This window comes from Ogataea philodendri (genome assembly GCF_020536065.1).
Source record: "Ogataea philodendri strain CBS6075 chromosome Unknown scaffold13, whole genome shotgun sequence".
Classification (NCBI taxonomy): domain Eukaryota; kingdom Fungi; phylum Ascomycota; class Pichiomycetes; order Pichiales; family Pichiaceae; genus Ogataea; species Ogataea philodendri.
In genome coordinates this window covers 254,688-281,459 of record NW_025764207.1, presented here as the reverse complement: position 1 = coordinate 281,459, position 26,772 = coordinate 254,688, and the positions used below count along the sequence as shown (strand labels likewise).

The 26,772-nt window shown below is 52.0% G+C and overlaps 20 protein-coding genes across 20 annotated transcripts; 10 read left to right on the top strand and 10 right to left on the bottom strand.

The window, feature by feature from the left end:
- Positions 1-15: 15 nt before the first annotated feature.
- Positions 16-2,145, bottom strand: OGAPHI_006815 (uncharacterized protein; the record flags this gene model as incomplete). The annotated part of the gene is made up of 1 exon (XM_046208142.1): positions 16-2,145. One exon carries the CDS (start codon positions 2,143-2,145, stop codon positions 16-18), a length of 2,130 nt encoding a protein of 709 aa, XP_046058532.1.
- On the top strand, positions 422-1,552 carry OGAPHI_006816 (uncharacterized protein; the record flags this gene model as incomplete). Its single annotated transcript, XM_046208143.1, has 2 exons — positions 422-879; positions 1,030-1,552. 2 exons carry the CDS (start codon positions 422-424, stop codon positions 1,550-1,552), a joined length of 981 nt encoding a protein of 326 aa, XP_046058533.1.
- A 349-nt stretch (positions 2,146-2,494) lies between the features above and the next one.
- OGAPHI_006813 (uncharacterized protein) lies at positions 2,495-4,392 on the bottom strand (the record flags this gene model as incomplete). Its single annotated transcript, XM_046208140.1, has 3 exons — positions 2,495-2,831; positions 2,913-4,226; positions 4,292-4,392. The coding sequence occupies 3 exons, from the start codon at positions 4,390-4,392 to the stop codon at positions 2,495-2,497; spliced, it is 1,752 nt and encodes a 583-aa protein (XP_046058530.1).
- On the top strand, positions 2,733-3,005 carry OGAPHI_006814 (uncharacterized protein; the record flags this gene model as incomplete). The annotated part of the gene is made up of 1 exon (XM_046208141.1): positions 2,733-3,005. One exon carries the CDS (start codon positions 2,733-2,735, stop codon positions 3,003-3,005), a length of 273 nt encoding a protein of 90 aa, XP_046058531.1.
- OGAPHI_006812 (uncharacterized protein) lies at positions 3,044-4,459 on the top strand (the record flags this gene model as incomplete). Its single annotated transcript, XM_046208138.1, has 1 exon — positions 3,044-4,459. The coding sequence occupies one exon, from the start codon at positions 3,044-3,046 to the stop codon at positions 4,457-4,459; it is 1,416 nt and encodes a 471-aa protein (XP_046058529.1).
- A 38-nt stretch (positions 4,460-4,497) lies between these two features.
- OGAPHI_006811 (uncharacterized protein) lies at positions 4,498-7,866 on the bottom strand (the record flags this gene model as incomplete). The annotated part of the gene is made up of 1 exon (XM_046208137.1): positions 4,498-7,866. The coding sequence occupies one exon, from the start codon at positions 7,864-7,866 to the stop codon at positions 4,498-4,500; it is 3,369 nt and encodes a 1,122-aa protein (XP_046058528.1).
- Positions 5,098-9,093, top strand: OGAPHI_006809 (uncharacterized protein; the record flags this gene model as incomplete). Its single annotated transcript, XM_046208135.1, has 7 exons — positions 5,098-5,508; positions 5,570-5,907; positions 6,142-6,447; positions 6,987-7,164; positions 7,406-7,693; positions 8,007-8,449; positions 8,796-9,093. The coding sequence occupies 7 exons, from the start codon at positions 5,098-5,100 to the stop codon at positions 9,091-9,093; spliced, it is 2,262 nt and encodes a 753-aa protein (XP_046058526.1).
- Positions 7,932-9,083, bottom strand: OGAPHI_006810 (uncharacterized protein; the record flags this gene model as incomplete). Its single annotated transcript, XM_046208136.1, has 1 exon — positions 7,932-9,083. One exon carries the CDS (start codon positions 9,081-9,083, stop codon positions 7,932-7,934), a length of 1,152 nt encoding a protein of 383 aa, XP_046058527.1.
- A 95-nt stretch (positions 9,094-9,188) lies between the features above and the next one.
- Positions 9,189-10,436, bottom strand: OGAPHI_006808 (uncharacterized protein; the record flags this gene model as incomplete). The annotated part of the gene is made up of 1 exon (XM_046208134.1): positions 9,189-10,436. One exon carries the CDS (start codon positions 10,434-10,436, stop codon positions 9,189-9,191), a length of 1,248 nt encoding a protein of 415 aa, XP_046058525.1.
- Positions 10,078-11,737, top strand: OGAPHI_006807 (uncharacterized protein; the record flags this gene model as incomplete). The annotated part of the gene is made up of 2 exons (XM_046208133.1): positions 10,078-10,423; positions 10,542-11,737. 2 exons carry the CDS (start codon positions 10,078-10,080, stop codon positions 11,735-11,737), a joined length of 1,542 nt encoding a protein of 513 aa, XP_046058524.1.
- Positions 11,738-12,117: 380 nt separating this feature from the next.
- OGAPHI_006806 (uncharacterized protein) lies at positions 12,118-13,782 on the top strand (the record flags this gene model as incomplete). The annotated part of the gene is made up of 1 exon (XM_046208132.1): positions 12,118-13,782. One exon carries the CDS (start codon positions 12,118-12,120, stop codon positions 13,780-13,782), a length of 1,665 nt encoding a protein of 554 aa, XP_046058523.1.
- OGAPHI_006805 (uncharacterized protein) lies at positions 12,130-15,819 on the bottom strand (the record flags this gene model as incomplete). The annotated part of the gene is made up of 3 exons (XM_046208131.1): positions 12,130-13,795; positions 13,918-15,258; positions 15,674-15,819. 3 exons carry the CDS (start codon positions 15,817-15,819, stop codon positions 12,130-12,132), a joined length of 3,153 nt encoding a protein of 1,050 aa, XP_046058522.1.
- Positions 15,224-16,735, top strand: OGAPHI_006804 (uncharacterized protein; the record flags this gene model as incomplete). The annotated part of the gene is made up of 1 exon (XM_046208130.1): positions 15,224-16,735. The coding sequence occupies one exon, from the start codon at positions 15,224-15,226 to the stop codon at positions 16,733-16,735; it is 1,512 nt and encodes a 503-aa protein (XP_046058521.1).
- A 99-nt stretch (positions 16,736-16,834) lies between these two features.
- Positions 16,835-21,493, top strand: OGAPHI_006801 (uncharacterized protein; the record flags this gene model as incomplete). The annotated part of the gene is made up of 1 exon (XM_046208126.1): positions 16,835-21,493. The coding sequence occupies one exon, from the start codon at positions 16,835-16,837 to the stop codon at positions 21,491-21,493; it is 4,659 nt and encodes a 1,552-aa protein (XP_046058518.1).
- On the bottom strand, positions 17,816-19,381 carry OGAPHI_006803 (uncharacterized protein; the record flags this gene model as incomplete). The annotated part of the gene is made up of 1 exon (XM_046208129.1): positions 17,816-19,381. One exon carries the CDS (start codon positions 19,379-19,381, stop codon positions 17,816-17,818), a length of 1,566 nt encoding a protein of 521 aa, XP_046058520.1.
- Positions 20,123-20,701, bottom strand: OGAPHI_006802 (uncharacterized protein; the record flags this gene model as incomplete). The annotated part of the gene is made up of 1 exon (XM_046208127.1): positions 20,123-20,701. The coding sequence occupies one exon, from the start codon at positions 20,699-20,701 to the stop codon at positions 20,123-20,125; it is 579 nt and encodes a 192-aa protein (XP_046058519.1).
- Positions 21,494-21,543: 50 nt separating the features above from the next.
- OGAPHI_006800 (uncharacterized protein) lies at positions 21,544-22,212 on the top strand (the record flags this gene model as incomplete). The annotated part of the gene is made up of 1 exon (XM_046208125.1): positions 21,544-22,212. One exon carries the CDS (start codon positions 21,544-21,546, stop codon positions 22,210-22,212), a length of 669 nt encoding a protein of 222 aa, XP_046058517.1.
- Positions 22,213-22,543: 331 nt separating this feature from the next.
- OGAPHI_006798 (uncharacterized protein) lies at positions 22,544-24,556 on the bottom strand (the record flags this gene model as incomplete). The annotated part of the gene is made up of 1 exon (XM_046208123.1): positions 22,544-24,556. The coding sequence occupies one exon, from the start codon at positions 24,554-24,556 to the stop codon at positions 22,544-22,546; it is 2,013 nt and encodes a 670-aa protein (XP_046058515.1).
- OGAPHI_006799 (uncharacterized protein) lies at positions 23,529-24,524 on the top strand (the record flags this gene model as incomplete). The annotated part of the gene is made up of 3 exons (XM_046208124.1): positions 23,529-23,554; positions 23,689-23,899; positions 23,979-24,524. 3 exons carry the CDS (start codon positions 23,529-23,531, stop codon positions 24,522-24,524), a joined length of 783 nt encoding a protein of 260 aa, XP_046058516.1.
- Positions 24,557-25,507: 951 nt separating the features above from the next.
- On the bottom strand, positions 25,508-26,527 carry OGAPHI_006797 (uncharacterized protein; the record flags this gene model as incomplete). The annotated part of the gene is made up of 1 exon (XM_046208122.1): positions 25,508-26,527. One exon carries the CDS (start codon positions 26,525-26,527, stop codon positions 25,508-25,510), a length of 1,020 nt encoding a protein of 339 aa, XP_046058514.1.
- Between the last annotated feature and the right edge of the window lie 245 nt (positions 26,528-26,772).

The following is a 26,772-nucleotide window of genomic DNA, read 5'->3' as shown; positions in this document are numbered from 1 at the left end:
TATATAGATTACACTCTAGACCTTCTCCCGAGTTCCTAGCAGATGCGGAGCCACTTCCTGCAACCACTCGAGGTCGATTGCGGAAACGGCTCGCGCGTAGCCCTTGACCGTGTAGACGTACTCGATGTACATGATGGCCGGTTTGCGCTGGCCAAACAACAGCGACGAGGGGTGGATACTGACAAGGTCGCCCGTGGCAAGCGTACGGTAGCTTCTGTCGGGCATCCCAATCGCCGTGTTGGTGATGAACCCGGAAACAAACGCCTTGAGCACGAGCGTGGCATCGAAGTCTGTCTCTGAGTCGGCCTCGTCCATCTTGAGCATCTTCATGTACTCACTAATCTGTCTTCTGACACGCTCCACGTCCTTGAACCCTTTGTAGTTGAGACACAGCTGTCTGCACCAGTCTTTTTTCTCGTCAATGTCTGCAAATGAGTTGAACAGATCAAACAGTTCTTTCAGCATCACCAGGTCGCCATGGATTGAGCCCAGCTTGCACGTTTCCCTGCGCTGCTCGTTGACCTCGTCTCTGCGCTCGCTCGGTGGAGACATCAGCAGATTATCCACAGAAAGACACGCAACGATATCTATCACCGGGCCAAGACATCCCAGCGTGCTAGCACGGATCAGAACGGCTGCCAGGTGCGGAGCCACAGGCAACACCACGAGCTGCTGTCCGAGCTCTGTGATCTGGCCGCGGTCGTTCAGCGCGTTCAGAGAGTACAGCTGGTGCAACGCGGCCACCAAACTGTCGCGGCCCGGGTTTTCCAGCCAGTGCCATTTCAGAATGTCGTTGACCCCCATTTTCTTGAGCATCAACACCGGCGAAACCACGTCCGACCGCAAAATCTCCGGCTCCGTGTTGTCGCTCAGCTTGAGGTAGTCCGATTCCCGGTACAGACGGTAGCATTTTCCCGGAGCCTCTCTTCCTGCTCTTCCTGCTCTTTGCGCAGCAGAAGCTTTGGAAATCGGAGCGATCAGCAACGTCGACAGTCCCAGCTGGTGTCGCCAGACCTTCACCTTACGCAGTCCCGAGTCCACCACGTACCTGATCCCGGGCACTGTGATGGACGTCTCTGCAATATTGGTAGCCAAGATAACTTTGCGCTGGTTTGGCTTGAGTTTCTTAAACACCTCCATCTGGACGTGCGACGGAAGCGCGGCGTACAGCGGAACAGGCACCAAGATCGGCGCCTCTTTGGGCAAAATCGGTGCCAGCTTCGCCAGCATGTCGACGATCTTGTCGATGTCCTCCTGTCCCGACAGAAAGCACAAAATATCTCCCGTTGGTTCTGTCTGGTTGAGCTGCACCACTGTCTTAGTGACGGTGTCAACGATATCCTCGACCGGCTGCGGCAAGTACAGACGCTCCACCGGGTACATTCGACCCTCGACGAAGAAAATTGGTGCGTTGTTGAAAAACTGCGAGAATTTGTCCGCGTCCAGCGTGGCAGACATGATGATCACCTGGAACTGGTCGTTCTGTCGTTTGTTGAACACCAGGTCTTTCAGAAACCCGAGCAACAGATCCGTGAGAATCGTCCGTTCGTGAGCTTCGTCAATGATCACCGTGCTGTACCTGGACAACATCGGGTCTAGCATTAGCTCTCTTAGCAACATACCGTCGGTGATATATTTCAGTTTGGTCCGCTTATTGGAAACGTTGTTGAAACGCACCGAATACCCCACCTCGCGGCCCAAAACACACCCGTGCTCCTCGGCCACACGCGTTGCCAGGTTTATGGCGGCCACTCGACGCGGCTGTGTCACTGCAATGCCCTTGGGGCTCGTGTCCATCAGAAACTGTGGGATCTGGGTCGATTTTCCAGATCCGGTCTCTCCAATTAGCACACACACCTTGGATGGTTTGATCTGTGCCAAAAGCTCGTCCTTCACCTGGTACACAGGCAACGATTCGCGAACACTGGCCAGCTGGCGTGCCCGCAGCCGGATTTTGCCCATATCCACTGTTCTCTCACCGGAAGCGATTCTCTCGTTCTCGGCCTCACTGCCTTCGTCCGACCCGTACTCAACAGAAACAGGCCTGCCGACCCGCTCCCTCTTCCTGTGGCGCAGCTCCTCCGACCGCGTGGACGCCACGCCAGCCGGCACGTCTCCAAACTTGATCTTCCTGTTCTGTCTCATGGAGTTGAAAATTTTGGCAGGCTGTGTACTAAAAAAATAAGCCGCTTCCAGTATTAGCACGCCCGGGCCCCACAAGCTGTCGCGCCATGCTCACCACGTCTTTCCACCAGAACCTGGCCATCGTTCAGTCTTCGCTACTGTTCTTATCGTTTGTGTTCCAGCTGGTGTCGGTGCTGTCCGTCCCGCTCACCAGCAAAATATACCTCTGCAGATTCCAGGGGTACAAGTTTGGAGTGTTTGGGCTCTGCGACTCCGACTCGTGCACAGAACCGCGAATAGGGTACATGCCGTCGGAGCTCAGCAACTTGAGCGGGTTCTCGCTTCCTTCAAACTCAAGACATAGCCTTAGCTACCTGCTGGTGGTGCACCCGATCTCGCTGGTGGCCACGTTCATCCAGCTCTCCATGACGCTCATGTCGCTGTACCCGCGGTTCTCGTCCTCGTCGGATTTCCTGCTTGCGGTGCTTATCTGGTCGCTCCCCACGTTCCTGCTGTCGTTGCTGTCTTTCCTGGTGGACCTTATTTTGTTTGTGCCCCACCTCAGCTGGTGTCCCTGGACGATCTTGGTGTGCGCGTTCTGTACCGCCATGTGCGGAACCATGCTCTGCATCACCAGAAGAACCATCAGTTCCAGAAAGTCGTACGCAGCACTCAACGACGTGTCCGACGAAATCCACCTAAACAACCTCTACAAGGACGACCACCAGTCCACCATGTCCACGCTCGCCCCCACCCTGCTCCGCTCCTACCCGATCTCGTCCCTCTACACAGACGACCCGGACATGTCCTCTGACGACGAGCTCGACCAATCCAGCTCAAATCGACGCGTCGATTTGGACTCGCTCACCAACGTGTCATGACAAAAAAAAAACATGTATAGTTTGTTCAAACAAGTCAAATGAGATTCCTCACGCTTTTCTCGCTGATTTGCTCTTTCCTTCTCGTCGTGCAGGCCCAGCCGCCCGCACAGAACTGGGAAAACGTCAAGTACGAAAGAATGGTGGACGTTCTCAAGTCCTACGTCAAGGAACGGCACGTTATCCATGCCAAGAACATAGCCGTCGAGCCCACCGACGAGTACTACTTTGCGATCCCCAGCTACCTGAAAGACGAGGTTTCGCTGTTCGTGGCGATCATCGACAAGCCGCGGTACCAGGACCCGCTTCTGACGGCCGAATTGGTCGAGGACCTGTCGTCGGACGAAATTGCCTACTACAAAACTAAGCTTCCGTACCCAATTGCTCCAAAATCCGAGATCCATCTGTCTTTCTCGTTTATCCTCACAAACCAGCTCGAGGCGGCTCCTAAAGAAGGCCCAATGGGCGCCAAACAGACAATCTTCTTCAAAACCACAAGACTGGCTCTTTCTGCCTACGACACTCTCCAATACGAGCTGAAAATTCTCGGTGCCAACGAGGCTCAGGAAGTGTTGGTCGACCTGCCCGCCAACGTTGATCCCGAGGAGTTCAAGCCGTCTGTGCAAAACAGGTTCCTTGTTTACGGTCCGTACACCAAACGGTTCAAAGCACACAGCAACCTGCCGTTGGTGTTGATTTTCACCAAGATCCAGCCGCTCCCCTTCGTGCACAGCCTCAAGAGAGACTTCTGGGTGTCGCACTGGAGCGACTCGTTGCAGTTGGAGGAGTACTACGAGCTCACCAACCACGGAATCCAGCTCAGCCAGGGCTTCTCCAGAGTCGACTGGATGAACGGTAAGTACACAATGAGACCAACACCTGTGATCACCTCGATCCAGATACCTTTGCCAAAGGACGTGGACACCACAGACGTTTACTTCGTCGACAAGGTCGGCAACGTGAGCACCTCGCTGTTCCACAACGGCGAGCTCGTGCTCAAGCCCCGGTTCCCTATTTTTGGTGGCTGGAACTACAACTTCACCATTGGATGGTCCAACAAGCTCTCGAGCTTCCTGAAACACAACAACGACAACCACGTGCTGCGCGTGCCTCTTCTCAACGGGCTGAACGACGCAACCTACGAAAACGTCGAGTTCTCGGTGTATCTTCCTGAAGGAGCCAAGTTTATCAACATCGAGAGTCCAATCGACTACAAGGAGCTTACTGTTAGCCAGGAGTTCTCCTACCTAGACATCACCACGGGCCACACCAAGGTCACGCTGGTGTACGACAACCTGGTGGACGAGATGAGAGACTTGGAGGTGCTTGTGGAGTACGAGTATGGACTGGCTGGTCTGCTCCGCAAGCCTCTGGCTGCGTCCGTGTACATTTTTGGAGCCTTGCTTGGTCTGTTCTTCCTGCGGAAAATCGACCTCTCCATCAAACCTTCCGCATAATGCAATGTTCTCGAAATGCTATGTAATGATAAAATGCATCAGTTGTCTTTCAATTTGCTAGGGCTCATTGTCTCGGTGATTAAGTACGGAATCATTGACAGTTTATCTGGCGACCCTTGACCGGTTCTTGAAACCTTTGATTGGCTTTCGGGCGTCGCAGGACACGTAGCTGTCAGTTCCGGGGCGTTGCCAAGTTTCGGCAGGCTGTTTAGAAGCTCCAATGCCTTGTTGCTAATGTCTTTGGTCTCCTCGTGTTCTGGCAGCTCTCGCGGCTTGGAGGCTGGTCTTTTCGTGCGCAGCTGGTCCAGCAGGTTTTCAACAATGTTCTCCGCCGGTTTGTCCTTCTCAGACTTGCTCTTGCGGAACTCCTCCATCATCTGCTTCCGTTTCTGGTACGCTTTCTCTTCCTGTTCCACACGCAGACTATCGACCTGGGCCTTCTTGTAGTCGTCCACAAACGTCTTGAACTTGGCCAGGAACGAGTTTCTAGCGCCCTCGTCGCCCGGTTTCTCGCCGTAGTGCTCCATCAGCCGGTTGTAATCGGCCATCGTGGTCTGCAGCAATGTCTCAAGCTCGCTCACCTTATCTGAGGCCTTCTCGAGAATCGGTTTAGCATAGGCCACAATCCGGTCCTTTGGATGCAGCAGCTTCGAGTCGCTCAGTGCGCCTGTGGTGAGCGCCTTCATGCACACGTCGATCCCGTTTTTCATGTCTCTAAACTCTGTCTCCAGGTTGCTGATCGAGATGTTGTGCGCCTGGTGCACAGACTTGATCTCGTCCACAAACGACGCGTACTCGCTGAACCGGGTGCGCACGATGCGCTCGATGTAGTTGAGCAGCGTGGTGGTGTTCTTGGCGTCCTTGAGGAACTTGAGCCGTTGCAGCGTGCTCAGCTTGAACCCATCAGCTGTCTTGGAAACATCGTTCATGAAGTTGCCGAGGTTCTTGATGATGTACAGTACCTGCACAAGGGCCTTGGAGTTGCTGACGGCGTCCACGGCGGTTTTCACCAGCTGGATGTCCTGCCTAAGGTCCTCGAGGTCATGCTCGTAGTTCAGACACATGGCCACGCACTTGGACCGCGGCGTCCAGTACCTGCGCAGATTGTAGCACAGCTCCAAATACACTCTGTCGAGCCGGTCTAGCTCTGCCGGGTCCTTGGTGGGCTCGTGGTCCTTGGTGAAGTCGCGCGAGTACGGCGCAAACGACCGCATCAGGTTCGGCGACACGTCGGTCAGCGACTCGTTGCAGAAAAAGTCCACCAGACTGCTGTTTTGCACAATCGACTTGTCGCATCTCAAAACTTTGGTCACCAGCTCGTCCTCAGACAGACTGGCAAATTGGTACAGGTTGATTCCAAACTGCTGTTGTAAGTCTCTGGATAGGAAGCTGAGTTTGGTCTGTCTCTTTTCCACAGGCTTGGTCTTGAACTTCTTGGCTTCCACTGCGTAAAACTGGTTCTCCAGCTCCTCAAGGATGCCCAGCTCGTTCAGCTTGTCGCTCAGCTGGCGGTCGTCCGCAGACCTCCAGATGGTGTTGGAGGTATCCTCGAGCTTGTCCCAGTGGATCTGCTTGAGTTTCGAGCTTGGTCTGCGCGGAACGTATGGCCTAGTAGGCTCTACGTGTGGCTCCGTGGCCGCATTTTTCTTTTGAACGACAATTTGACTCGTATCAGAGACGAGTTTGGGCACGGGCGGCGGCACGGGCGGAGCTGCTGGCACGCTTGGTTTGAGGAACGGCGGCGGTGGAGGCGCTGGCGGTGCTGCACCACCGGCTGGTTTGAGAAATGCTGGAGGAGGTGGAGGCGGAGGCACAGAGCCTGCAGTTTTCGGCGGAGTTGGATGCCCCTTCTGGAGGAACGGCGGCAGCGGCGGTGGCGGCACCGAAGAAGCTACTCCTGCCAGTGTTGGTGGAAGCGGAGGCGGCGGTGGAGCTGCTAAGGCCGCTGGGGGTGTTGTGCTCGCGAGACCCGCGTCGTTGGTCAACTGGTAGTTATCATACGGCTCAAAGTATCCGTTCGAGTTCGAAGCAGCACGCTTTATGTGCACCTCTTTCACGGACTTGGCCGCACTCTCATGTATGTTCTCCTTATCCTTTGTATCTATTGGTCGGCCGGAGCTGATTCGAATCACCGACGACTGTCTATCGTTGACACGCACCAACGGCTTTCTCAGATGCGTGAGGTTGTGGATCTCCTTTTGGAGCTCGCCAATCTCCTTCTTGTACTCTCTAAGCAGCTTGAGTGCATGGCGCGACTCTGTGGTGGCACGGATAGCCATATCGTCTGAGCTGAGTCTGTCAAACAGCATCTGGATCGAGAACGCTATGTTGTCGTCTCCGACCGATCGCAGCTCGCTCACGTGGTCCACAAGCAGCGAGATCAGTTTGAAACATTTCTCTGCGTCTTTCGGCTTCTTTATCTCGCTCAGGTGAGTCAGCGAGCGCAAGATCTGGCCAGCGTACTTCTCTAGATGCGGATTTTCAAACGAAACTGAACTCTCCGACACCATCGACTGGTCGGATGGAGCTCTGTCGGTCTCGAAATAGTTGCGGATCAGGTCGTTGATGCCATCGTTGTTGAGTTTGGCAGCAGACTCAAAAAACGAAATCAGACCGTACTTTTCCAGGTTATACCGCAAGCCTCTTGTTTCCATGACCAAAGACGAGATGAAAAACGTGGTCAGCAACGCATACTCGTTCACCAAGTAAACAGGGTGCGCTCTGTCCAAAAGGCCTGCCGTTTCGTAAACCTTGGTATGCGAAATTGTGTCTCTTGCCGAGTCCAGCCAGGTCTGTAACCCGACGGTTTTCTGGATCGCGTGCACAATATCCTTCGCACACTGTTTGCTGTGCGCGATGCTCAACGTAAACACGCCGGTCACCAGGTTCCGGTTCACAATATCCCGCGAAACCAAACACGACACTAAAAGCGTAGCCACATCGTAGCTGATCCGGCCAGCAAGGTCCTGGAAACACGACATGATGTGTTTGATGCACGTCAGCGCAAGAAACTCGAACTCTGCCGACACCAGCCCTGTCTCGTACAATTCGCCGATGTTGATGGCAATTAGTTCGACTCCATTACCAGCGATAAATTCACCGATCCAGCCCCTGTTGCGGTCGATCTCCGCACAAACAGACTCCAGGTCGCGCAAACCGGCCACATCCAAAGTTCTGTCGCGCAACTTGAAGATGAACCTGCTTACAGGCCGCCGATGGCCGTCTCTCGCGGTTGTATCAGAATGAAACTCAAACCCTGCCCGCAAACCTGATCCCAACCCCTTACCGGCAAGATCGAGTCCCAGGTCCACCACGTTGCCCGAGCTAATGGGCACACGTGTGGGTGATCCGCTGTGGGATTGGCGGCTATTTTGAAGTGCCCGAAGAAACTCTCCGTTGGCCTCCATTGGTGTTGATCTTGTTTACTTTTCACTGCAAGTGTGTTCGAGATTTACAGAAATTTTATACACCCTTACACCGTCTGCAAGGTACCGTTGAGCACCTCGTTGGCAGCGAGCCAGCGCGAGAAGTCGGCGGGCGGACGCAGAAACTTCTCGATGTTCTGCACAAACATGTTGACCTGCGACGTGATGCTTGTGTTGTTGTGTTTGACCATTTCCAGCGACGAATGGTAGAAGTTGCCGTTGATGTTGCTGATGAGCTTACCAAAGATCAGTTTGAGGCTCTTATCCTCGATAGAGTTGACCAAGCCGATGTTCTGGCTGTTAGACATGTCGATCTCCAGCTTGAGTCCGCTTCTCTCGCTTGTCAGGTAGTCCTTGGGCACGATCAGTTTCATGGCCAGTTGGTGAATCACAATGTCTGGCAGGTTATCTATGGCTATGGTGAACGAGTTGTCCTCGAACGGGAGCACAAACTTGTAGATCGAGTTCTGATTGGTTTCCTTGAACAGCTTGATGTCCAGGAAACCGAGTCGATGAAGAAATCTGTCAATCTCCTTGGCACGGAGACTCAGCTCTGCGGGAGCCGGTTTCTTGGTTTTTTCACTTTTCTTTGGTTCTTGTTTCTGTGTTGGCTGCGGTTTTGGTTTCTCCTTCTTTATTGTCTTGACGAACTTGATTGTGTCCTTCTTCTCCATCGACAGAAACCGTTCCAGGTTCTTGTCGAGCGTCAGAAACATGCTGAGCAGATCGTTTCCGGCCACCATTTGGATCTCCGACTCGACCGGACGTCTTCTGCGTCTGTCCATGGCCACACGGGAAATCTCACGGAACCCGATCTCCACGTTAGCGCTGTATCCCTTGGGTATTTCCTCGTTTAAGACAACAACCGACGGGTTTGGGCCCTTGTGGGGGTAACCCCCTGGAATGCATAGCGACAGTTTGAGGAAATCCAGATCGAACGGGAAGTCGGGGTCAGATGGCTTTATCAGAAACGACAGGTACAGGTCGTTGGATTGGTCGGCCGTCGCTGAGTTCAGAAACTCCGGTAAGGGCTTTGAGAGCGAACTGATGGGGATACCATTCACGGTGATTGGTTTGAAGTTTTTGGTGAGTTTTGTCAGCTCCAGCAGCTGCGGGTTGGTCTTCTTGCCCGACTTGCCCTGTTTGCGCGGCTTGTTGGGCTTATTCTTCGGCTTTGGGGCCGGCTCTTGTTGGCTCATGGAGAATTAAAAATTTCAAGAAAATAAATTGGCACTTTTCACAGTTGTAGAAACTCGTAACACCGTTAAAATTATAAAATGACGTTTGCTAACACTCATGGTGAGCTACTCTCTGACAAATAGGGCAGCAGCTCCTTGGCCTCCGGCAATGCACATGCTGGTGACACCCAGCTGGCCTGGCTCGAGCTCGCGTAGCAGAGTACACACCTGACGAGCCCCGGTGGCTCCTAGCGGATGTCCCAGAGCAATGGCTCCGCCGCGTGGGTTGACCTTCTCGAGCGGGATGTTGTTGTGCTTGGCGGTGAACAATGCTTGGCCTGCAAAGGCCTCATTGATTTCGAAAGCGGAAATCTGGTCTGCAGCAATGCCGCACCGCTCAAGCAGCTTTGGGATGGCATATGCGGGCCCCACACCCATAATCTCGGGAGCAACACCAACAGAGGTGGTAGCAACGTACTTGCCGAGAATACTAAGCCCCAATTCCGTTGCCAAGGAACGACGCATTAATAAGACAGCCGCAGCACCGTCAGTGACCTGAGAAGAGTTCCCCGCATGCGAGCTGCCGTCTTTCTTGAACGCGGGCCGAAGTTTAGCAAGCGACGCAGCGGTGACACCTGCTCGGACTCCTTCATCGGTGTCGACTGTCACTTTTGCGGTCACCCCACCATTTTCCTCGTCCTCGTCGTCATCCTCGGCAATTTCCACCTCGATCGGCATGATCTCTTCCTTGAACAGACCGCCTTTCACTGCAGACTCGGCTTTCTGGTACGACCTGGCTGCAAACTCGTCTTGGTCTTGCCGAGAAATGCTGTAAGCCTCGTTCACGTTCTCGCTTGTAGTGCCCATTGGCAAAAGACACCCTTTGGCGTCCCTGTTCTTCTTGAGCACTGCGTCGCTAATCTTCGGGGCAGCCTGCGGACCGTAGTTCTGTGACATGCTCTCAACACCCGCGGCCAATCCACAGCTGATCTGACCAAGCAGGATTTTGTTTGCAATGCTGTTGACAGCCATTAGTCCCGAGGAACATTGCCGATTGACAGCCTCGAACGAGGACGAGGCAGGAATCCCTGCTGCCAGCACCGCGGCCCGGTGCTCGTTGACGCCGGCACCCGGATTCAGCACGTTGCCCACCACAACCTCCTCAACCAGACTCGCGTCCAACTTGTCCTTTTGGATCATATTGGCCACCAGCTTCATCAGCAGCTCGTCGGAGTTGACATCTTTGAACTTCCCCTTACCAGCCTTTGTCAGCGCGGTTCTGTACGCGCTCACTATCACCACGTCGTCGGGGCTCTTCGTGTTGACGCCCTGTCTTGCAAATATGTGGTTTCCTATCTGTTGTAATCTCTCCATTACTGTCTTGCTTGCGGACCCTGGGTACTTATACTCAAAAGCACATGCTATGTGGGGAACCCACCCGACACCGGATTTTTTTCGCAAAAACCATGATTGGCATAGTGCACCTGGAGAACAACCAGCTGGACGCGGTGGACCTCTTGCCGTCGAACGAGGGCCGCCAGAGCATTGTGCAACAGCTCATGGGAGGGTACGGTCTGCTGGACGACGCGCAGACGCGATTGTTGACGCCCGCAAACGCGTCAGTGGACGACCTGGCAAAATTCCACGACAGAGAGTACGCAGCCCATCTGTTGCGGAAACGCGACTGGTCCCTCCACGTCAACCCACTGTCCCCCACACAGCGCCGTGTGGTGCAAGACAACCACAACAACAACAACAACGGGGGCACACGGCCAGACGCGTCGACCGACGCGGACGACACCCGATTTGGACTGGTTTTCGACTGTCCCGTTTTTCCGTTTCTTGACGAGTACTGTTCCGTTACTGCAGGTGCGTCCCTGACTGCAGCCGAGTTTTTAATAGAAACCCATTCAACTGTGATCAATTGGTCTGGGGGACGGCATCATGCACACAAATCAGAGGCGTCAGGGTTCTGCTATGTGAACGATGTTGTGCTTGCGATTCTGAGACTTCGACAGAAATACAAGCGGGTCGCGTATATCGACCTGGATCTTCACCACGGCGACGGGGTAAGTGAAGCGTTCAAGTTTTCCCGGAACGTTTTGACCATTTCTGTGCATCGGACAGATATGCATTTTTTCCCCGGGTCAGGTAAACAGCCTGTTGACGGATTCGGACGAGGGGTGGGCTACGACGTAAACATTCCAACAAAGAAAGGTTTAAGCGACCGGTCGTTTACATGGATCGTGGACAATATCGTGCTGCCGAAACTTGTCAACTTTTCGCCAGAGTGCATGGTGATTCAGTGTGGAGGAGACGGGCTGTGCACTGACCTAAATTTTCGTGAATGGAATTTGACGCTACGTAATTATGGTCGTACGGTGAACAAGATCGTCAATACTGCGCGAATCCCAACAATGCTATTAGGTGGGGGAGGCTACAATGCCTTGGAGACATGCAAGTTGTGGTGTTACATCACCGGGCTGGTTTTAGGCAAGGACGCGGACAGATGGGATGCGCTGCCAGATATGAGCGGCGATCTCTTGGACTTTCGGGAAATGGAGTTTTGGCAGAATGATAATCCGCGGAATATGCTCGACACCAACTCCGACGAATATTTAATGCGCTTACAAAGAGCGATTCTCCACTTGGGAAAAAAGAATTTCACAATCTAGTGAACGGCTCAATTTTTTTTTTTTCTGCAAGAGCCGCTTCCCAATTAGGGAATGCGGAACAGCCACTAAAACCATGATTCCCCAGACCGCAGCTTGCAGTGGGGTATCTGAAGAGTGCTCCGAACATGCCCAGGACTTGAAATTTCTCGCTCCACCACCGGGTCGCTTGCCCGTCAGTCTTGTTCGGAGTTGCTGTATGGAAGGCATGTAGTCTGCCGTTCGGTTTCAGGAACCTCTACGTCATTGTTACGTCATATTTTTTTTTTGCATAAATGTGGGAAAAAAAACTATTGTGCACCACCTATCCATCAGCACGAAAAAGAAAAGGCCTCTTTTAACATAAAAACCCAGCTCCTCCTCAGAATCTTGGCCAACGCGTCATGTCCCAATCTTCATCGACCGAAATTAACAAAGGTTCGGGCTCCATCGAGCCTGGATTCTGGAATCTCAGAAATAAGCACAACACTTTTGGTCTCAAAGGTAGAAAGCTCAGATGGGCAGTCACCTTGACCTCTGTGGTGGGTTTCAGTTTGTTTGGATATGACCAGGGTCTTATGAGTGGTATTATCACCGCCCCACAGTTTCAAAGAGACTTCCCTCCAGTCAGTGGATCCAGTAGACACGCTACTGTGGTCCAAGGTATTGTCACAGCTTGTTACGAAATTGGATGTTTCTTCGGTGCCTTGTTTGCCATGATTGTTGGTGACCGTCTCGGAAGACGTCTTCTTATTATTATCGGTGCCACTATCATCATCATTGGTACTTTCATCTCTATCTTCCCATTCAGACCACACTGGCAATTGGGTCACTTCATCATTGCTAGATCGGTTACCGGTATTGGTAACGGTATGAACACTGCTACTATTCCTGTGTGGCAATCTGAACAATCCAAGCCAGAGAACAGAGGTCGTCTGGTTAACTTGGAAGGTTCTGTCATTGCGGTTGGTACTCTGATTGCTTACTGGGTCGATTTCGGTTTGTCCTACGCTAACAGCTCTGTTTCGTGGAGATTGCCAATTGCTTTGCAAATTCTGTTTGCCCTGTTCTTGCTCCTGTCTATCCTTGGTCTGCCAGAGTCTCCAAGATGGCTCATTTCTAAAGGTAGAATGGAGGAAGCCAGATACATTTTGGGAAGCATCAACGACGTCGATCCTAACGACGATGGTGTTATTGCTGAGTCCACTATGATTGCCGATGCCGTGAACAGATTCGATAACGCACAACTTGGATGGAGAGAGCTTTTCAGCGGTGGAAAGCACCAATATTTCAGAAGAATGATGTTGGGTGCCAGTGCTCAGTTCTTCCAGCAATTTACTGGATGTAACGCCTCCATCTACTATGCTACTGTCTTGTTCGAAAACACTCTGGACTTTGCCAGAAGAAAGGCTTTGGTGATGGGTGGTATCTTCTCCATCGTTTATGCCGTGTTCACCATCCCATCCTTCTTCCTTATCGACAGATTGGGTAGAAGACCTCTTTTCCTGATCGGTGCTGCTGGTCAAGGTGTTGCTTTCATCATTGCTTTCGGATGTTTGGTTAAGGAGAACGCTAACAACGCTAAGGGTGCCGCTGTCGGTCTCTTCTTGTTCATTGCCTTCTTTGCCTTCACAATCCTGCCACTTCCATGGGTGTATCCACCTGAAATCAATGCATTGAGAGCCAGAACTGTGGCCACATCTATCTCCACCTGTACTAACTGGTTGTCGAACTTTGCCGTTGTCATGTTCACTCCAATCTTCATCAACCAGTCCAAGTGGGGATGCTACTTGTTCTTTGCCATCATTAATTTCATTTACGTGCCAATCATCTACTTCTTCTACCCGGAGACTGCTGGTAGATCTCTTGAGGAAATTGATATCATTTTCGCCAGATCCTACGACGAGGGTGTTCCTGCTTTCATTGTGGCCAACAGAATGGCCAAGTTGAACAACCAGGAGCTCGAGGCAGAAGGTAACAGACTTGGTCTGTTCGACATGGATGATACCAAGCCTTCTGCTGAGCTGAACGAGGGTATTCTTGAGAAGCCTCAAGAGCCAGAGGTTTAATTTTTCTTTTGATCTGCTGATTAGTGTTGAATAGAATATAGTCATACTTATTCAAATATCTTAGTTTTATGCCATTCGTAGTCCCATCTGTGGGAAGCTTCTTTAACAGCTCCCGGTTTGAGGTTGGTTGTGAACAGGAGCTGGTGGATTTTCTCGCTCAATTCAGACGCGTCCTTGTTATTGTCCAGGACCAGTCCGTTTTCTTTGGTCACCAATTCAGAAATGGCTGGGAATTTCATCGACACAACCGGCACTCCGCATCCAAACAGATCCACAATCTTCATTGGCAGGTCTAGACCCGACGACGAGTAATGCAACGAGACCCCAACGTCGGCTACCTGCAGGAGTTTCGGGTACTCTGCGATTGGTAGCCACACGTTCTTGATCACAATGTTTTTGCTCCAGGAGTGTGCGGCCACCATGTCCAAGAACTCGCGTTGCAACGGGCCTTTTCCCGTGACAACCACAAACACGCGCGACTCCAGCCGCGTGTCCAGCCGCTTGAGAGCCTCCACAAACACCCCAAAGTCCTCGTCCGGCGTAAACGACGTGGACGACACAACGAGTTTGTCGGAGCCACCAAACCCGTCAAGCACCGACAGCCGGGTGACCGCAGTGTGTTTGGGCTCGGCAAGCGGCACAAACTCGTCGGCCGGCCGGTCGTACACAACAAACACGTTCTTGGCAGGGATTTTGAACTCGCTCACCAAATAGTCTTTCATTTTCTGTGTCACTGTGAAATGGTAGTCTGCCCGTTTTCCAAACTGGGCTTCGTAGCTGCGCAGCAACCTGACGGCAGGATGGTCCAGGTTCTGGTACTTGAGGTTTAGCACCGAGTAGTTGAGATTGTGCCAGTCCACGACGATCTTGATCTGCGGACAGATGGTTTTCTGGAGCAGCACGGCGATGGCCAGCAGCGGGATCGAGGGAGGGTTCTGGAGCAGCACAAACTGCGTGTTATCGTCGACAACGGTGCTCATCAGCTTTGTCAGGTCCCAGCACTGAGCCAGCACCTTGTACACGGCAAACACGGGGAATGGTATCCAGCTGCGGCGTCTGTAAACGGGGATCTCGTACAATTGCACGGTGTCGTCGTCGTATAAGAACTCGGGCAAAGCGCTCTCGAGGTACCCGCACAGACTCACGGAGCGCCCCCTTTTCACGAGACTGCGCACATGGTACGCCATGCGCGGCGAGTGGCCCAGGTCGCCCAGCACAAACACGGCCACGTCCGTGCCCTGGACCCCGTTCACGAGCCGTCGGTCGCGCATGCGTGTGTAGTAGGTCACCTTAGCAAGTAGCGAGTAGAAGATCACCGGCAGGCTCAACCACAGCGCAATCAGCAGCCACACGGGCCACCCAAAATCCAATTGTCCCGGCTGGAACCCAGTGTAAACGAGCCAGCTCATCGGTGGAGGATTATTTGGTGGATATTTTTTAAATGCTGGCAGTGCAGCGTTTAGTTGTCTCCCTTTTCTTTATAGACATTATGGACAGTGACAGCGAGGCCAACCAGATCGCGGACCAGGACTCCGTAACAACACAGGAGTCGCAAAACGTCGAGGACGAGGCGTACCACTCGGAAGACCCGCCTGTTTCCGCGTACGCCAGCGGCAAGAAGACGGTGGTGTTTGACGAGGACAGGAACCAGATCAACGAGCGCTCGGTCAACGAGAGCGAGTACACCGAGTCGTTGAGTAGCGACTCGCTCGAGGACCTTGAGGAACAGCGGCGGCTGCAGGAAATGAGGGGCGCCGACTTGGTGAGTTTGTTTACGAAGCACGACTTTGTCACTTCGTCGCCGATCAAGGAAGACGACGTTTACAAGGACGGGAGCACGATCCACGACAACCCAATGAACTCTCCACGCAGGCCGGATGGGCCAGACTACGGGCTCGAGGTGCCGACGTACCAGAACGACGAGTCTCGCGACTCTTCTCCAACGAGATCGCACCGAGACAATGGACCACCACCTCTCGTTGACAATATCCCCGATCTTGCACACCACAAGGTGGCGCCATTGAAACCGGTCGCCATGAACAAACTGCTCAACGTCCAGCAGAACAAAGACAATCGCCAGAAAGAACATTACTATCCTGAAGACTCCACGCCTAGCTTCCAAAACGAAGCAAGTGTGAGCGTCTTGGAAAATGAGACAGAACTCAAACATTTCATCCCGCCTATGCACCAGAAACCTGCTAAACGTCATCGGGTCAAACACCACAAGCCTGTTGAGTCGAAAACCAACGTCGACTCCATCATCAACCATTTCAAAACAGAACGCGACCAGGCCCTTGCCGAGCGAGACGAGATCCAAAAGGAGCTCGAAAACCTGCACTCTGTTCTGGACACCTGCTGGGGAAAAATATCCAAAGAGTGTTCGCAGGACACCCACTCGTCAGAACGCACATTTATCGAGTCTGTGCTGGAGTCTATCCGTGGCGGCTCGACTCCACCAACGACCAACCTCACAAACTATATCCAGAAGTTTTCAGAGAAAATCAACAGTCTGGACGAACAGGTTCAGAACGACATGAAGGACGAGCTCAGACAGCTGCGAAAGGAGCTGACCCAGGCCCAGACAGAGAAAATGGAGGCAACCGCCCAGATGAGCGAGTGTCTTCGCAAATGTAACAGAAAGGACGAACTCTTGCAACAGATCAAACCTCAGTTCATCTACGTATACCAAGAACTGCTGATTCCGTTCATCAACTGCGGAATCGACGAGAAACTTGTCCCCACCAAGAGAAAAGCAGATATTAACGAACTGTACGACTCGATGGTTGTGATTGACAAACCAGGACAGTCCCCAAACAACAGCTCGTCGTTCCACTCACAAGACTTCCAGCAGTTCGCCTCGCTCAACAGAAGACTCACCGAGTACTTTGCCGACCTGGCGCTGTGTCTCAAGAACCTGTCCATCGTCGAGCAGTCGATCGACGCGCCGATCTAATTCAAGCCGTCCAAAATTTTTCCTCGAGATTACACCAGGACAGAAAAAGTTTTGAGTCACCATTCCTGAACCGGAGCGATTTCGATAGTCTTTTACACCATGGCCACTCGAATTGAGAAAGTTGAGATCCTCGGTGCCAAAACCATCCATGTTGGCTACCAAATGAAAGCACATGTGTGCGATGAGGTGGTTGGAAACAAGGCCTCTTCTACTTATGTGATCATCACCGATTCGAATCTCGCTAAAGCAGGTCATTTGGAATCTTACAAAAGCAGCATGCTGGATTCGATCAAGAGATTGAGACCTCAGTCTAGACTGCTCACATACGTGATATCCCCCGGCGAGTCCAACAAGAACCGGGCTACCAAGGCTGCTATCGAGGACTACCTTTTATCTGAAGGGTGTACCAGAGATACATTTATTCTTGCCGTTGGAGGGGGAGTTATTGGCGATATGATCGGGTTTGTGGCTGCCACTTTCATGAGAGGTGTGCGGTTTGCCCAAATTCCCACCACGTTGCTTTCCATGGTGGACTCGTCCATTGGTGGAAAAACGGCCGTTGACACTCCGCTTGGAAAGAACTTTATTGGATCTTTTTGGCAACCAGACTATGTGTTTGCCGACATTTCTTTCCTCGAAACGCTACCAGAAAGAGAGTTTATCAACGGTATGGCAGAGGTGATCAAGACAGCAGCCATTTGGGACGAGACCGAGTTCGCAAGACTCGAGAAACACACCGAAGCGTTCTTGGAAGTCGTTAGAAACAGAAAGCCAGACAACAGTGTTGATCTGACTCCTATTCTCGACCACATTTTCAAGCTTGTTCTTGGATCCATCAGAGTGAAAGCCGAGGTCGTCACTTTGGATGAAAGAGAAGGAGGATTGCGCAATCTTTTGAACTTTGGTCACTCCATCGGACACGCATACGAGGCTATTCTTACTCCACAGGCACTTCACGGAGAGTGTGTTTCCATTGGTGCCGTCAAGGAAGCAGAGCTTAGTAGATACCTGGGTATCTTGCCTCCGGTGGCCGTTTCTAGATTGTCCAAGTGTCTTGCCGGCTACGGACTACCTGTTTCCTTAGAGGATAAAATTGTGCAGTCCAGAATCAACGGCAAGAAGTGTCCTGTTGATCTTTTGCTGAAGAAGATGGCTGTGGACAAGAAGAACGACGGTTCCAAGAAGAAGGTTGTGTTGTTGAAGAGCATTGGAGAGTGCTACGAGCCAAAGGCATCTTATGTCAACGACGAGGATCTTAGAGTCATTTTGACCGACGACATTTTCGTGAAACCTTTCACTGCTGCTCCTTCCGAGGTGGTAGTCACTCCACCGGGATCCAAATCTATCTCTAACCGTGCTTTGGTGATGGCTGCCTTGGGTAAAGGTGTTTGCCGTATCAAGAACTTGCTTCATTCCGATGACACTGCTCACATGCTGACCGCGATGACTGCATTGAAAGCTGCCGAGGTTTCTTGGGAGGACAAGGGAGAAACCCTTGTTTTGAACGGAAACGGTGGTAACCTTGTTGCTTGTGAGGAGGAGGTTTACCTTGGAAATGCAGGAACAGCCTCGCGGTTCTTGACTTCTGTTGCATCCTTGGTTGGTGTTAATGGAGATCTCACCAGTGTCATTCTCACAGGAAACAGCTGGATGCAAAAGAGACCAATCGGTCCTCTTGTGGACGCTTTGAAGGCCAACGGATCCAACATCCAGTATCAGAACAATGTTGGTTCTCTTCCGTTGAAGATTCAGTGTGGTAAGGGACTCAAGGGAGGAAGAATCGAGCTTGAGGCCACTATTTCGTCCCAATATGTCTCGTCTATTTTGATTTGCGCTCCCTACGCCGATGAGCCTGTCACCTTGTCGTTGGTGGGAGGTAAGCCAATTTCTCAGTTGTACATCGACATGACCATCAGAATGATGAGCGCGTTCGGCGTTCACGTGACCAAATCCACGACCGAGGAGCACACCTACCATATTCCAAAGGCCCATTACGTTAACCCTGCCGAGTACGTTATTGAGAGCGATGCCTCGTCTGCCACTTATCCGCTTGCATTTGCTGCTATGAACGGAACCAAGTGCACGATTCCTAACATTGGATCTTCTTCGTTGCAAGGAGACTCGCGGTTTGCTACCGACGTGCTCAGACCAATGGGATGCACTGTTACTCAAACAGAGACTTCCACCACCGTACAAGGACCCCCAGTTGGTGGCTTGAAGTCTCTTCCTCTGATTGATATGGAGCCAATGACCGATGCATTCTTGACGGCGTCTGTGGTTGCAGCTATTGCCAACGACTCGAAGTCGACGTCGATCGTCGGTATTGCCAACCAGCGTGTGAAGGAGTGCAACCGTATTGAGGCCATGCGTGTCCAGCTCGCCAAGTTTGGCGTGAAGGCCGAGGAGCTCGAGGATGGTATCACCATCTACGGTATTGACCACAACAATCTGCAAGTTCCTCAACTTCCGGGTGTTTACCCATACGACGACCACAGAGTTGCCATGAGTTTCTCTTTGTTGGCCGGGTTCTGTAAAGAGCCTGTTGTTATCCAGGAAAGAAGATGCACGGCCAAGACGTGGCCTGGATGGTGGGACGTGCTGCACACCAAGTTCAACGCCCAGTTGGACGGCTACGAGTCGCAGCATGTTGAAAACAAGTCTTTTATTCCTGAGAAGAACGGCAAGAAGAGTATCGTGGTTATTGGAATGAGAGCTGCTGGTAAGACTTCGATGTCGAACGTGATTGCTGAGCAGACCGGACTCAAGTATGTTGATCTTGACGAGGAGTTCGAGAAGGCCAGCGGTGTCACTGTGAAGCAGTTTATTCAGGACAACAGCTGGGAGGAGTTCCGCAGCAAGGAGCTCGAGATTACCAAGAAGTACCTTGTTGAGCACAAGGAAGGGTATGTTATTTCCACTGGAGGTGGCCTGGTGGAAACTCCGGAGGCCAGAAAGTTGCTCCAGGACTACTGCAAGACGGGAATTGTGCTTCATCTGCAAAGAGACATTGCTGAGACCACGTCCTTCTTATCAGAGAAAGACTCGACTAGACCGGCTTATAAGGACGAGATCGCTTCTGTTTGGGAAAGAAGACGCAACTGGTACGACGAGTGTTCGAACTACTACTTTTTCTCTCCTCACTGTGCCTCTTCTCACCAGTTTGATACTTTGAAGCGGTCGATGGCACTGTTTATTCAGGAAATCACCGGCGAGAAAGTCGTTTCTGTTCCTTCCAAGAGATCTTTCTTCGTCTGCTTGACGTACCCAGACCTGAGACAGGCTTTGCCGGACATTGAAGCCATCACTACTGCCTGTGACGCTGTGGAGCTGCGTGTTGACTTGCTCAAGTCGTACGACACAACTTTTGTTTCTGAGCAAGTTGGTCTTTTAAGAAACCATACTAGTATTCCAATTGTCTTCACCTTGAGAACCAAGGCCCAGGGCGGAAAGTTCCCTGACGACGACTTTGCCAAGGTGCAAGAGCTGTGCGAGCTGGCATTCAAGCTGGGAGTCGGCTATCTGGACTTGGAGTTGTCGCTGCCTGACGGTTTGCTGGACACCTTGAGCTCCAAAAGACGGTACACCAAGATCATTGGTTCGCACCACGACTTTGCTGGCGCTTTCAAGTGGGACTCTGCCGAATGGGAGAGCAAGTACCAACTCGCCACGCGTCTGAACGTTGATGTGGTCAAGTTTGTGGGTATGGCAAAGGAGTACAACGACAACAACTTGTTGGAGCAATTCAGAGCCACTCACACTGAGAAGCCAATGATTGCAATCAACATGGGCCGGTTTGGCCAGTACTCGCGGATCGTGAACCCGGTGTTGACGCCGGTGACCCACGAACTGTTGCCGAACTCGTCTGCTCCGGGTCAATTGACCATCAAACAGATCAACCAGGGACTGACGCTTGTTGGTCTCGAGACCCCAAAACGGTTTGTGATTGTTGGGTCTCCAATTGCGCATTCGAGATCGCCAGCCTTGCACCACGCCGGGTACGACGCTCTGGGGCTGCCGCACGTGTTTGATATCCACGAGACGGCCAGTGCTGCAGAGGTGGAGCAGAAACTGCTTGGCGAGCCAAACCTGGGCGGACTGTGTGTCACGATGCCGCTCAAGATCGACATGATGAAGTACGCGGACGAGCTGTCGCACAGCGCCAAGACCATCGGCGCCATCAACACGCTGTTCCCGGTCGCTGGAGGCAAGCGCAGAGGAGACAACACCGACTGGCTTGGAATCACCCAGTCGTTTGTGTACCACGGGTGTGCGTCGAAACTGTCTGCGAACGGCCTGGTGATTGGCGCGGGTGGAACTTCGCGCGCAGCCATCTACGCTCTGCACCACATGGGCTGCGAAAAGATCTACATTCTTGGAAGAACCGTGGCCAAGACACAGGCCGTGAAAGACCACTTCCCAGATTCGTACAACATCGAGGTGCTGGACTCGCTGGACTCCATCAAGAACATGGACAAGGTGTCGCTCGTGGTGTCGACTGTGCCCGGCCACTTGGACTTTGAGCCTGTTTTCTTGGAGAAATTGGACGCTGCTCTGTCCAACGGCTGCGGCACCAAGATGCTGCTGGAAGCCGCCTACAAGCCGCTGGAAACACCGATCATGAGGCTCGCCAGCAAGTCGCACGGCTGGAAAGTGATCCCTGGTCGCGACATGCTAGTCAACCAGGGCCTGTTCCAATTCGAACGGTTCACGGGGTACATGCCACCATTCCAGCCCGTCTACGATGCTGTGATTAGGTAAGCAGAAAACGAAAAATAAACAAGAGACCTTTTGCAAAAGTTTGTAATACAATGTACTTGGTAGAGACGGCGACGCAGCGGTTTGCGCGCGAGCGCCACGAGTTTCTCGGACGGCGGTCTTTGGAGCAGCGGTGCTGTGAGGACGCTGTCGTGGAGTCAGAGCCCCCCGCGCCGGTGCAGTTCTTCCCTGACATCAGTGGGTGGGATATTCTGGAGATCCAGGAGTGGACGGGCGAGGTGGCGCTGCGGCCGGCATCTGTTTGGTCAGTGGGCGCAATTAACACGTTCTACCACCTGCTGGAGCGGCTGTCGAACGACAAGCAGCGGTTTGGCAACCTGCGCGGGTTTGCTCTGTTCACGAATGCGTCGATCTCGTCGCTGATCAACATCGCGAACCGGTCGTTCGGGTTTGACAACTGGAGCAGCGGGCTCGTGGAGGAGTCTGCGCGCGTGGTGCGGTACAAAAAACAGGAATTTGACGACGAACGAGAGACCCGGTACGGGATCGAGTACTCGATCGAGACCCGGCTCATGTTGGCAGATGGCACCGTGACATGCAAAACGGGCTATGGGGTGTCGCAATTCATGCCTTCCAAAGCTTTGGCGTTTTCGGTCGCCAAAAAACAGGCGGCCACAGACGGTCTGAAGGCATGTTTCTACTCGCTTGTGGCTCTTTTGGAAGAGTACGAACAAAAATTGGTTGACGGGTACTACCTGTGACATAAGAAACATGACATTCACGCTATATTTGCATCCATTGTATGGTTGCCGCATATCGGACAGCTGATTTCCTTATACCAGCTGAAAGGGATGATAGGAATGAAGAAGAGGGTGATGAAGTTCCAATTTCGAACGTATATCATCGAGTTGTTGTGACATCTGGGACAGTAAACCTGTTTCCCCTCGTAATCCTTGAGTGGTTTTTTGAACGACTTGGCTGGCGGTTAGTTTGCTCGAGTTCCATTAACAATTGGGCTTACCTCCAAACAGAAAGAAGAAACACATGTTGACGTGAAATTCTGCAATTGATAAAAAAAAATAATTGCTATTTTCAGCAATTGTACCTGACACTCTCAATAATATCGTCACCTTTGATTATCCCCGTTGTCAGGAAAATTATCTGTTTGTCCTTGGTGAAACTGTTTTTCCCTAGCACGAACCGCACCATTGACATCTCACTATAGGTCATTCCACCCACAACGCTCACAATAACCAGGTCTTTGCGGTCTGCCAGCCGGCCAGATTTTGACGGAATCAGCGAGCTGAACAACGGCTTTTTGGTCTCGGGAATTAAAAACTCCTGCCGCAGTTCTCCGTCCAGCGCGCTCAGATCAAGGTTGTCCCACCCGTGCTTGCGCACACGCACGTCCCGTGGCCCGGCCAGAAACTCTCTGCTGTAGATGGCTTCCACCAGCCGTGCCACCATCGGCACGTAGCCAGCGAGCCCAAAGTCAGCGTCCTTGGGGTTTTCCGGGTCCACATGGTCGCTAATAGGCATCAAGTTCAACGTGGTACTGATGGCTCCAAAATCGCGGATCAGCTGGTGCGCGCTCGTCGTGGCCTCCTCGCTCATGCTCGATGGCAGAAACGATAACGATTCTCTTGCATATACTAATTTCAACTCCCTCATATTGAGCAATGTTTTGAACCCTTCCAAGCCGTACGTGTTGTACACCTCTGTCTTGAGCTGCTCAAACTCCTGTTCGCGAATCCCTTTCTTGACAATGCTCGTGAGAACGATCAACCGTAGCACCTCGCTCAGCGGAGGCTCAAACTCGTACATGTACTGCAATATGGCGGCACAGTTGCGTTTGTTGTCAAGGTTATCGCTCAAAATCTCCTGCTGAAGTTCGAGAAACGCATTGAACTTGTTGCTGCTCGGAGTGTCTGCCTCTAAGCCAGGAACAACTCGAGTTTCAACGTCGCCGTTTCTCACGGCTTTTAATATATTTTCAGCCACCACGGTATGTTTTTGCACCCATTTCTGGCTCTCCTTTAACGAGTTGAGCTCTCCAACAAACTTCTTCATCTCTTCAATGTCTGTGAGGTTGTTCTTTTTGTCGTACTCGGCCTGTAACACGCGTGCTTTGGAATTGAGCACCGAACCAACCATCGAAAAGTTCAAATTTCTCACCACCGGATAAATCTCGTCGTCCGGGTCGCCAAACTTGATCTTGAGATCCTCTTCCGGCACAGTTGTAGACCCCAGGTTCACTCCCAGGTACTCGTCGCACAGCCCCGTGTAGGTCAATTGGGTCAGAACCGCGCTCACAAGGTCCACGGACCGGTCCAGGCACACAAAGTCCACGTTTCTGTTCATGAACGAGTGCTGGTCCAGGAAAAGAGTGTCGTCCTGGTCCAAGATGAGTTTCTTTGTTTTGGCATCCACTTTGGTCAAATGAGCCTGGTATTTGTTCTGATAGATAGTCCATAGTTTGATCGAGTGCTCTCCTTTGAGAAACGCGTTGGTGAGTCTAATTTTGTAGTTCGACTGGATCACCAAGTCCAACAGTGCGCTTGCCAGCTGGTCCAGCGGCGCAATTGACCCAGCAAACAGGTCTCCCAGGCCACCCTGGGAAAGACACAGACTGAGCACGTCCGGCTCGAGCGCCAGCGGTCTCAATTCGGGCCAAAAGTACACACTCACGTCGCCCTTGATGCCGAGATTCTCTATGACTAGCTCCGTGGCGGTGACTAGCCGGCTGGCAACAATAAGCGACACCTGGTGGGTCTTGGAGAAGGGCAAGATCTTGCGCTTCAAAATGCCGGCCACCGAGTCCAGCATCTCCATACTGCCCTCACATAAAAACACAATGCTAGGGAACAAGGGCAGCAGGTGTTCGTGGTCGAACAATGCATCATCTATCCATATGACTTTACTAATCTTTGTAAGTTTCTTCAAGTTGGAGAAACTGGTTAAGAAATCGATCGACCGAGACAGATCCTTCTGCACCACAAACAGATGTTCGGACGCAGTGCCTAGCAACGATATCTGGCGGAATATGGCGCCCAATTCCTCCAAAGCGCTCTGAGAAACGGTCCTAGTGTCAAACAAAACACCCATTAGTTTTGCAAAAACGCACCCTTGCACGCTTTTCTAGCCTTGGATTTTACTAAAGTACAGAGTTGAGAACTGGTAAATGTAATGTCGAGTTTATTATCTAGTAACCGTGTATCTAAGCGGAGTCTTCAATCTCCTTCTTCTTAGCCAACTCAGCATAGTAAGCTTCTCTTTTAGCAACAGTTGGCTTGTGGTAACCCCACCACCAAAGACTGCCGAGTGTTAGACCGGTAACAACACCTATAACTGTTAGAAACGAGGACTCGAACGGGGGAAATTTGGGTCACTTACCGACCGAAATGTCGGTGATAATCTTTCTCTTCATGAAACCTTGAATTGGAGCGATAGCCATCTTTATGTTAAACCAAGGATATGCTAATGATTAAAACTTTTGTTTTAATTTTCGAGCAGGAAGAACTGGGCCTCCAGCCACAAAAACACCGCCACCTTGGGGCAAAGAAAATGGTGTTATTTATGATTGGGCCAATCACGCGCACTGAATTTTAAACAGTGCACTGAAAATTCGCGAGCGTGGCCGCTCGACAAATATTTCGTTCCCCGGGCGGACAGTGCGTGCCTCTGGTGGAAATTTCTCTTCGTTGTGGCTAATTTTTTTTTTCTTCCAAACATGTTTGCCAGAGTCATCGCCAGACAGTCAAGACAAAGCACCAGACCTTTCTCCTCTTCCCTGACTAAGCTCAGCGGTCACTTCCCAGAGGGTCCATACACCAACTTGCCTTTCAAGGTTCACAACAGAAGAATTCCATACGCCGTTCCTCACTTTTTGTATTTCGGTAAGTAACAACTTTTGGTTTCCCCCACTAACATTCAAGCTCTTGGATTCGGTATCCCATTCTTTGCCGTCTACGTCCAACTCAAGAGATCTGGAAGCATCTAAGCAATTTAAATAAGCAAAATAATTGATACAGCCAACATTAACTTATATTACTACACTCAATCCAAGTCTTCGGGAACGTCCCCCATCCCATGCAAGTTGTCTGACAATTGCGGCTGCTGCGCTTGCTGAGCCTGCTGTGCCGGCTGTGCCTGGTCTTCCTGTGTCTGTCCCATGAACGTGGAAATTCCACGGGCTATTTGCTCTGCCAGGTTTCCGCCAGCAGGCTGACTTTGGAATTGCGACGTGATGGTGGACGCCAGGTTCCTTGCAAACGTGATGGGCTGCACCGGCTGGCCCTGCTGCTGCCGCATGAAGTTCTGCACCCGCTCGTGTATTTGGCGGTGTGTGGCATCCACGTCTCGTAGCTCAACCTCTGGGTCCTCGTCCATCCTATCTGCCTGGGCAGGCTCGTCACGTGGTTGCGGTCTCGTGTCGAACGTCACAGAAGTAGTGCCGGTTCTTGCTGGGCCCTGTGCTTGTCCGAACAAGCTAGCCAGCGAGGCAGGAGTGCCGGTGATGGCCGTTGCAAACGCACGCGGTCTGCCCTGCGATGGCTCCGCGCCCTGGGCCGTGGGTCTGGGGGCAACGGTGGTCTGGCCCTCACCTTCGCTGGCCAATCCCCGGTAGTTGTCCAAAGTGGCTCTCACAGTTGCCGGGATCAGCGTGTCGATATACTCCTGCGAGTAGCCCTGCTGTTTGGCCCGTCCTTCAGCCAAGCGCACCGCCTCCTTGAGCCTGCCTTTAAATCTATCTAGCTGGTGAGGCTCCTTCGCACACACCTGGACCGCCTTGACGTAGTTTTCAAGCGACTTGACTGTGTTTCCCTCGTACAAATACAGAAACCCGAGTCTGCACAGGCTCGGCACGTATTCAGGGTTGATCTGCAGCGATTTCACCAAGTCCTCTTCCGCCTCCTTCATGCAATCGAGCTTGATCAACGTCGCCGCCCTGTTGCAGTATATGGCAAAGGCCTGTGGATCTAAGTTGATGCATTCGGTGTACAGAATCAGAGCTCCCGGGTAGTTGGAGCTATGGAACTTTTCATTGCCCTTCTGTCTGAGTTCTTGTACCGACATGGCGAAGAATTCTTCAAAGGTAATATTTTACCAAGCACAGCCTGGAACAGGTCGCTAGCAGGGCTGTTGACTTTGCACTGATTTGGGGCGTCACCGAGGCGACGAAAGTGGTGATGGGTTAGCTACACTAAGCGGTTTAGTCTGGTAGTGGTTTTGTTGCAATTAGTTCTCTCCGAACGGTGTTTGCTCTGCCCTAGTGGAATTGGTGGCAACGGAATTTAGGTGTGAAAATTATTTAATCCGAT